Genomic DNA, 10491 nt, shown 5'->3' with positions numbered 1-10491 from the left:
TCCTTAAATTGATTAGGTTTACGTAGTTCTAGGTCTAGGGGACTGATGACTTCAGATGTTAAGTCCCATAGTGCTTAGAGCCATTTGAACCATTTGTAAACTGAAAATCGGAGGAAAAGTACATAAGAGCTGTTTGGTGAAAATATACAATACTCTGTTATCAGTAAATACACTTTATTTGTTATATTTCCTTTATACATTAGAAAATGACACACAATGTAAGTAGCACCTTCAAAATATACTAGGTAAAACTGAAGCGTCCACAAAACAAGTTAGGAGTGAAGATTACTGAAAACACAACAGGAAATGGCTCAGATGTTGACTGATTATATTTATACAAAATCTCGTGGTCTCCTTTGATTCATGACTGAATAGTTACATTTTTTGTCACATTGAATTAGTTTAGTTTTCGAACTTATCTAGTTCTTTGTATTTTTAATGGACATTGATTGACTCTTCAGCTGATGAAAGGGAATAGTGTGATGGGCACTTGAGTCAGATAGCTATTCTACATAGCGGTCTCACCTTTCATAATCTGTTATGACCCCAAGGGAGTTCTGTCTGCGCCCAAATCCCTCCCTCCCCACCCCAATCCCCCCCGCCAAACGTTTTTGTTCAGTTTTGATCTTATTTTTACGCAAAGGATCTTGTGAATTCTCCAATCGACACTTCACCGCCAACGTGGTTCGTACAACAGCTTTCTTCTGGGACGTTTTACGACTTCTTGTGGTCATAGACTTTCTTTGTGATGTGATTATACGTATGTCCGGTGACGAATAGTTCATAAATTTTAGTTTGTGTGTTTTCACAACCTCTTTACTACGGTCAAACGCATATATCATTTGATTTAACATTATATTAGGCATATGTCAATCAATGCAGACCATGATTGCCTGATAGGACGACAATTCGACAGCATCTCGCATATCTGTGGAGTTCCTTGGTAGATGCCAGTACTACGATGCACGTCCATACGTTCAGTTCGGCAGGTACTATCACTACGCTTTACTACAGGTAGCCCGGAAGAAGAGAAGGTAAGGGGAGGGTGGAGTATGGTCGTTTTGTTTCCTTCGTGGGCACTTCTCTCACACTCTTCCTGTCCAATGCAAGTTAGTTAATTATCTTTAGTGACCATGAATAATGACTAGTTTCGTATAAAAATAAAGTAAAGGTATTCTTACTGAACCGACATGGTGACGTAAGTAACCAGAAAAATATAATAACTAAAACACTACATTCTGTAGTATAGTCTTTTAAATCTCAAGAACTTGTGCGTTGCGATAATAATTACGGAAGTTCACACAAGATCAATGGGCTCTGCTCGTGTGTCTGTGTGTATGCCGGAGCTGTGGAGTTGGTGAACAGTGGTGCTCTCCACCGCAGGGTGCTAAAACGGCTTCCCGTCTGTTATCGTTCTGCTCTCAACACAATGTACAGCACGCCCCTTGCTGTAGAAAGGTGTGCGGTACATCATCAGTCGACTGACGGGGGACACTTTCAAAAAGACTTTTTGTTTGTTTTTACCTTCTTGTAACAAAGATCGAAAAATCGTGTCAGTTACGCCGTATCAATCTTATAAACGTAATTTCAGGAGGAGATATTGCATCACCCACAGACATTGACCTGTTAACGACAGTGCTGTGAAACAAATTACTAGGGTTGAAAATGGACCATTGGCACAAATACAAAACTGTCGATAGGCAGAGACAAAGTAATAAAGAGTTAAAATTCAGATAAAAATTACTGCCCTCACCGCTCTTCAAATCCAGAACTAGAGCTAGTTACGTCTTTTCTTTTGAAGTGTTAACTGTGAAGTGACAAGATGAGAAATTTATCTCGTACCGATAAAGCTCTGCAGTTTCCCCGTTTCTTTATGAGAATTCTCAAATCGCAAATAAGTGCGCAACTATAGATGCAGTTCGCGAAGGATACCCAACATTTAACAGACTTTCCGCCAAATACGAGTACGTTGAGTGTTAATATGTTTGAGATGCTTCGCATAAAGAATAGTCTTCGTTGCATACGATTTGAGATGTATTTTGCATCTGTAGGCACACTTGCTACAGATTGTTGTACTTTGCCACCCTCCTTGTACGTCTGCCTTTCCGCTCACTTTGTCCCTTGGAGCAACACCTTCATAACGCCACGGAAGGGCGCTTCTGCCAGCACGGACAGCACCACGGCCGCCGGATACGTGATGCAGTAGTCCGCTATCACCAGCCACACCTGCAACAGACGTGGCAAGGTCGCGTTAGGCAACAATCTCACACATGTTTATTTTTTCTATATGGGCTTTGGCTATCCAGCTGCTTATCCAGTTATATAATTACTACACAGGCCAATCTGCTACACTATCTGATCAAAGATATCCGTACAACCATATGTGTGAGTAATGCAGAATTGACCACTAGATGACACAGGAGGGGGAACCGCCAGTATAAAAGGAAATGGGGAATCGTGAGTTGTCAGTAGACAAGCAGTAACAGCATATTGGGTCGGCCAGGAGAGTTCAGTGTGTCCGAACATGGACTAGACATTGGATGTCGCCTAAGTAACAAATGCATCAGGGACATTTAAACCCTTCGAAAGATGCCCAATTCGACTGTTGGCGATGAGACTAAGAGGAAAATCGAAGAAAGAACGACAGCTAAACCAAGACCAAGTAGATCTCATGTACAGATCGACAGGGACTGTTGAGCAATGCGAAAGGTCATCAGCGGAAGGAATTACTCGTCAATTACAAAGTGCTAACAGCAGTCCATGGCTGTGCGTAGGGGGTTAAAATGTGGGGGCGTACGATGGGGCAGCAGCTCCTCGTAAGTCACACACATTTCTGTAGTGAATGCTGAGCGAAGTTTAAGGCGGTGTAAAGAACGACACCACTGGACAGTGGATGACTGAAAAGGAAGATCTGAAGTGATGAATCGCACACTACCCCGTGTGGAAATTCAGCGGGAGGGTTTGGATCTGGGGAACGCTTAGAGAACTTTACCTTCCATACGTGCGGTACGGAGGAGATGGTGCTACTATATGGGGATGTTTTTCTTGGTAGTACTGTGGTCCCCTTCTTGCGTTTAAGAAAAAAAGTAAATACTGAAGGCCACAAACAAATTTTACAGCCTTGCGTGACGTACAATAGAGGCACAGTTCGGAGATGCGACTTTACTGCTCTGCGTTTAATGAGACGGAGGGACAAATGTACGGATCTGAATGAAGCTCGTCTCATAAATGTGCTAAGAACGAGTGGTACACTGTCTGCTTTACGCCCTGTTGCTATATGAGTAATATATTTTATTAAAAGGTGATCCTGCTGCCAAATAATTGAGGTAGACAAGTTATGAGAATTATAAACTAATGCACGTAGACAAACAGGAAAGCATTTGTGATAAACATAGACAATACTGCAGATTTAACTTTTAAGTACAGATCGTTACTCCAGTTAGGTCCAAGCAGTTTTGCACGTAAATAAATGTAATTATTGAAATATATCACAGCCTTCGAAACATCTAGTGTGACGGAATCCCCACTAAGATCGAGGCGCGACATGCACCCAATACATAAGTTTCTTCACCTGCATTCTTCGACGCCCGTAACTTAGACCCAATAAGCGATCAGAAGTCTCTCTACATAAATTCAATCACACCACTCTGCCGTATTCTCCGATTCAGACAACTAGTCTCTTCGTCTCGATCGATGTTCGAACCGTTCCCTCTTCTCTTCGTCCACCCTGCTCCCTAGAGCACCTCTTCCACCCAAAACATCCTCCTACGCCATGAAACTTCAGCCTATGAGAGCTCGAGCAGCTCCGAACCAAGGTACGTACTGGTACATTGTGACATGTCTGTCGACACCAGTTGTTATCATTTTTAATCATATATCATATTAACATTGACATATTTGTGCTTCTAGCACACCTCTATTCATTTTACCAGTACTGATCGTAGATCAGTAAATCTATTCACTATTAACTACATACTGCTCCATTTTATCAGTGTAATTGTTGAAAACGATCTGGTCCGACACCATTTGACACATAAACTTAATATTACAGAATCTTTAACAACAATGTGAAATTGGTTGCTTAACGAGATAATGGCTACTGTGCAATGTCATTACCGGACATATGGTTTACTGTGTATTATAAAATCATTTATCACTCAGTAAGTAAAAATTTGTCATGGAATGACATCATGCTCCAAAGGTTCTCAGATTGGGAGAGATCAGGAGACCTTGCTGGACGAGGTAGAATTTTGGCAAGAACGCTGTGTGCGGGTGCGCACTATCTTGCTGAAATGGAAGCCCACGAAGCCTTGCCATGAACGGCAACGAAACGGGGCGTAGAATATCGTTGACGTACCGCTGTGCTTTGAGGGTTACCTACTGTCAAATGAAATGGCAGCGCAGACTATCATTCCTCGTTATCGGCCGCATGGCTGTCAACAGTCACATTGGTGAAACTTACAGGCAGATTAAAACTGTGTGCCGATCGAGACTCGAACTCGGGACCTTTGCCTTTCGCGGACAAGTGCTCTACCATCTGAGCTACCCAAGCACGACTCACGGCCCGTCCTCACAGTTTTAGTTCTGCCAATACCTCGCCTCCTACCTTCCAAACTTCACAGAAGCTCTCTTGCGAACCTGCCACGAGTGCTAGTTCTGCAAGGTTCGTAGGAGACCTTCTGTGAAGTATGGATGGTAGGAGACGCGGTACTGGCAGAAGTAAAGCTGTGAGGACGGGGCGTGAGTCCTGCTTGGGTAGCTCAGATGCTAGAACACTTGCCCGCGGAAGGCAAAGGTCCCGAGTTCGAGTCTCGGTCGGGCACACAGTTTTAATCTGCCAGGAAGTTTCATATCAGCGCACACTCCGCTGGAGAGTGAAAATCTCATTCTAGTCACACTGGTATTCCACCGCTGTCCAGGGCGTCTTCAGACACGTCTTCGGCCTGTAATTTCATTGACTGCAGTAGAATTGTCTTCATTGGCGAGTCGCGCTTTGAATTGAGCCCGATGACCAGCGAAGATGTGTCTGGAAACGCCCCAGACTGGTAGGATACCAATCGACTGCCGCCCGACACGTGCGCCGATAGTCAGGAATGATTGTCTGTAGCGCCATTTCTTTTCAAAGAATGATTTCTTTGGTTGTCATTCACGGCACCCTTACAGCACAGTGGTACGCCGACGATATTCTACGCCCCATTCTGTTGCCCTACGTGGCAAGCTATCTTCGGCTTACATTTCACCGAGATAACGCCCGCACACAGCAAGAGTTTGTGCTACTTGTCCCCGTGCCTATCTCGGCCACCAAGGTCGCCTGATCTCTCCACAAATGAGAACTTGTAGCATTATGAGCAGGGCTCTCCGAATACCTTGGGATTTTGACGATCTAATGCGTCAATTGGATAGAATTTGGAACGATATCTCTCTGGAGGATGTTCAACCATTGCCAAGTCGAATAACTGCTTGCGTAAGAGGCAGAGGGCGGCGAACGCGTTACTGAATTGCTCAATTTGTGGAACTCCCTCTCTTGAATAAGTAATCTATTTTTTCTGAAATTGTAATCATTTAATATGCCTGTATATGAAAATTTACTGATTTCGTCCCATTTGGATAATTCCTCCTTGGTGCGTAGATTTTTTCTTCCTTCTTTTCCTTCTCGTAGAGTGTATTTGCACCAAGCTGTGAGCCAATGCGATTTATTGTTTATTTAACTAGAAACATTACAACAAAAATTTTGTTATTATATGTACAGATTGTATAAAATTAGTAGTGAAGACTTACACATGTGAAAGTAGAGGATGATTATAACTAAAGTTAAACTTTCAAACCGCTGTAAAAATAACACCATTGGTTAAAATGACGTCAAATTTCAACAGAATATTATCGGAGAAGGGGGAAAACGCATGGCAGAAGCAAAATAAATAGTTACAAAATGTAGCAATAGATGGCGCTGTAAGCATCATAATTTAATAGTGGTCGACTGCAAATCTGCAAATGATAAATGAATTATACAACAATGCCTAAGGTGTACGTTTGACTTTAAACAAACTGTACTACTCAGTGTGCATGGGTGTACAGGTGTGATACTGTTAGTTACGTAAGCCCATCCACCACGGCAATGACATATCGCATCGGATGGGAAAAATCTGTTTTTAATTTGCCTGGTCCAAAAACCACATAAACATCATAAATCAAAATCAAATCTGGTTATTAATTTCCGCGTGACTGGCGCAAAACATGCTCAATATGCTGTCCACAGGTTTCTGCAACAAGTTCAAATCGAGAAACAGCAAGTTCCACAACTGATCGAAGTGTTTCCAGGATCACGTTCAGAATGTGTTAAGCAATGCGTGCCTTCACTGCAGCTAATCCTGTAATCGGAACACTGAAAAAACATCTTTCAGATAGCCCCACAGCCAGAAGTCACACGGATTAGGATAAGGAGATCGGGAGGGCCAGGCTGTAGGGAAATGGCGACTGATAATTCCAGAATTTCCGAAATGGCTTTACTAGATTTGTAATGTGCAGACGTGCCCCATCTTGCACAAAAATGATCCCATCCACACATCCACGCTGTGGGAGACCTGGAATGACGTGGTTGCGGTTGCGCAAAAGACACTCATAGCGCTTACCAGTGACGGTACAGGTAATAGGACCGGAAGCACCTCTCTCTTCGAAAAATTATGCCCCTTTGATAAATGATGCCGTAAACCGTCACCACACAGTGACCTTTTCAGGATGAAGTGGTACTGGTTGATTCGTGCGTGGATCTTCCGTTACCCATACTCGACAATTCTGTGTATTGACATATCCTGTCAGATGGAAGTGTGCTTCGTCTGTCCACAAAATCTTCCACGGCCAATCATTGTCCACTTCAATGCGAGCAAGAAATTCTAAATCAAAGGTCTCTCCTGCTGCCAGGTCAGCAGGAAGCAACTCGTCAAAAATGGTTCAAATGGCTCTAAGCACTATGGGACTTAACATCTGAGGTCAACAGTCCCCTAGACTTAGAACTACTTAAACCTAACTAACCTAAGGACATCACACACACCCATTCCCGAGGCAGGATTCGAACCTGCGACCGTAGCAGCAGCGCGGTTCCGGACTGAAGCGCCTAGAACCGCTCGGTCACAACGGCCGGCAAGCAACTCGTCAACATGGGTAATTTTAAATGGATAGCAAAGAAGGATGTTTCGTAGGATTTGACGCATCGTGCTCATGGGTATGAGCCACCACTCGTCTCCCCCTGCATTGCTCTGGCCACTGCTTCCACTGACGTCGAATCAATTCTTTCCTCCCCCTACCAAGTTGCACACCAAAAGAACCAGTCTTTTCGAATTTCCGAATTATTTTCTCCATACCCACGGCAGTCATCGGACCAACGCCTTTTTTGAAACCCTTCAGTGTCCCGATCTCCTTCAGAGTGACGTGTGCACAGTCATCATTCTTGTAATACAGCTTTAGAAGCAGAGTGCGTTCCTGCATTGAGACAGTCATGGCGAACGTCGCAGACGCGAAAGGAGGGAAAGCCGTCTACCCGGCGTGTTTATACCAACTTCAATGGGTCGTGCGCATGACAGGTGTTCTAACTTACATATTTGGACACATACAGCGCCCTCTATTGATTAATGTTCACACTATTTATTTTGCTTCTGCCATACACCCCCCCCCCCTTCTCCGATAATATTCCGTTGCAATTTGATGTCATTCTGACCAGTGGTGTTATTTCTACAGCGTTTCGGAAGTTTAACTTTAATTATAATCACCCTGTATATAATAACAGAAGCAAGAACAAAGTTTCCGAGGTACCTGCGAATGTGTGGTTAGTGGCACTGCGTAATCGACTTATTGCGCCACACATTCTTGGAAGAAAACTTGAATGATGAAGGTGATACCTTCGGTTTTTGCAGTGGGATCTTCCAAGACTGCTTGTGGATGTTTCCGAGATAACTGTCAACATGCGTCTACGGGGCACCATTAACTTCAGTAGGAAATACGAGGGTCATTCCATAAGTCACGGTAACATGGTATATCTTACGATAATGTTAAAACACGAGAATTCCACGGTGTGCACTGAACCGGCACTAGTACAAACGGAACAAAAATTAGTCAAAACCAAGTATTGTGCTTCCGAATAGTTCCCTAGCGCATACACACGGGGTTGCCAACAATGGCGAAGGCGCTGAATTTATTTTCATTTTATTTACACGTCAAGTTCCGTCGGACCAAATTGAGTACGTGAAATTACAAAGCAAAAGTAATAATTAATAAAATGTTCATGAACCCAAAAAAAGTCAAGCCATAAGTTTAAGTAAACGCAATCCACAATACAACATAAGAATCAACTTAATTTTTCAAGGAACTCCTCGACAGAATAGAAGGAGTGACCCATGAGGAAAATCTTCAGTTTAGATTTGAAAGCGCGTGGATTACTGCTAAGATTTTTGAATTCTTGTGGTAGCTTATTGAAAATGTATGCAGTAGTATACTGCACACCTTCCTGTACAAGAGTTAAGCAAGTCTGAGCCAAATGCAGCTTTGATTTCTGCCGAGTATTAACTGATTGAAAGCTGCTTATTCTAGGGAATAAGCTGATATTGTTAACAAGAAATGACAGTAAAGAATATATATATTGAGAGGCCAATGTCAAAATATCCAGACTAGTGAACAGGGGCCGACAATAGGTTCGCGAACTTACACCACTTACTGCCCAAACCGCCCATTTCTGAGCCAAAAACATCCTACTACAATGGGAAGAGTTACCCCAAAATATAATACCATACGACATAAGTGAATGAAAATAAGCAAAGTACACTAATTTTCGTGTCGAACGATGACTTACTTCAGATATCCTTCGAATAGTAAAAATGGCAGCGTTAAGTCTTTGAACAAGATCCTAAATGTGGGCTTCCCACGACAGTTTATTATCTACCTGAACACCTAGAAATATGAGCTGTGCAGTTTCACTAATCATATGCCCTTTCTGCAAAATTAAAACGTCGGATTTTGTTGTATTGCGTGTTAGAAACTGTAAAAACTGAGTCTTACTGTGATTTAGCGTTAGTGTATTTTCTACAAGCCATGAAATTATGTCATGAAATGCAATATTTGAAACCAAGCCAATGTTGCACACAACATCTTTTACTACCAAGCTAGTGTCATCAGCAAAAAGAAATATTTTAGTGTTGCCTGTAATACTAGAGGGCATATCATTTATATAAATAAGTAACAGGAGTGGTCCTAACACTGATCCCTGGGGCACCCCCCACTTGACAGACATCCCACTCAGACCTCACATCACAGCTGTTAGCAACATGTGAGTAATGATCTTTTGCTGCCTGTTGATAAAGTAAGAGGTGAACCATTTGTGACCTACTCCCCGTATCCCGTAATGGTCCAACTTCTGGAGCAATATTTTGTGATCAGCACAATAAAATGCCTTAGTTAACTCAAAAAATATGCCAAGCGCTTGAAACCTTTCGTTTAACCCATCCACTACCTCACAGAGAAAAGAAAATATAGCATTTTCAATTGTTAAACGACGTCTAAAGCCGAACTGTACATTTGACAGCAAACTCTGTGATATAAAATGATCAATTATCCTTACATACACAGCCTTTTCAATAACTTTAGCAAACACTAATGGCATAGAAATAGGTCTAAAATTGTCTACATTATCCCTTTCTCCCTTTTCATAAAGCGGATTTACTACTGAGTACTTTAATCGTTTAGGAAACTGACCATTCGTAAAGGAAAAATTACAAATATGGCTAAATACAGGGCTAACATGTGCAGTACAGTACTTTAATATTCTGCTAGGCACTCCATCATATCTTTGAGAGTTATTAGTCTTCAGTGATTTTGTTATTGACTCAATCTCTCCCTTGTCAGTATCACAGAGGAGTATTTCAGACATCAATCTCGGAAAGGCATTTGCCAAGGGAGTTATATGATACCCTGTAGAAACTAAATTTTCATTTAATTCACCAGCAATGCTCAGAAAATGATTGCTAAATACTGTACATATATCTCATTTATCAGAAACTGAAAGATTTTTACTGCGAACTGACTTTATATCTGTGCTGCCGACCAGACACTTCCTTCACAACTGACCATGTGGTTTTAATTTTATTCTGTGAATTAGCTATTCTATTTGCTTACCACATACTATTTGCCTTCCTAATAACATTTTTAAGCACCTTACAGTACTGTCTGTAATGGGCTACTGTAGCTGGATTGTGACTACTTCTAACATTTTAATACGATTTCCTCTTTGTTCTATATGATATCCTTATCCCACTAGGGAGACACTCAGGCTGCCTTTTACTGCTAGTACCCCGTTTAGAACGTTCTAATGCAAAGCAGCTATCAAAGAGCATGAGAAATGTGTTGAGGAAAGGTTTATGTTTGTCATCTATGTTATTGGCACTATAAATATCCTGCCACTCTTATTCCTTGACGAGGTTCATAAAACCCTCTACTGCCGTAGGATTA

At 42.1% G+C, this 10491-nt stretch overlaps 1 protein-coding gene across 1 annotated transcript in view; it reads right to left on the bottom strand.

The window, feature by feature from the left end:
* Window positions 1–578: 578 nt before the first annotated feature.
* Window positions 579–10491, bottom strand: part of LOC126162354 (nose resistant to fluoxetine protein 6-like) — a 346588-nt gene continuing 336675 nt past the window's right edge. The window contains exon 13 of the mRNA XM_049918807.1: window positions 579–2226. Coding sequence (XP_049774764.1) covers window positions 2110–2226 — 117 coding nt within the window. The 3' untranslated portion in view covers window positions 579–2109. The remainder of the gene's footprint in view (window positions 2227–10491) is intronic.

Source organism: Schistocerca cancellata, chromosome 2 (genome assembly GCF_023864275.1).
Source record: "Schistocerca cancellata isolate TAMUIC-IGC-003103 chromosome 2, iqSchCanc2.1, whole genome shotgun sequence".
Taxonomy (NCBI): Eukaryota; Metazoa; Arthropoda; class Insecta; order Orthoptera; family Acrididae; genus Schistocerca; species Schistocerca cancellata.
Note: the sequence above shows the minus strand (reverse complement) of the source record. Positions and strands in the feature narration are given on the sequence as shown.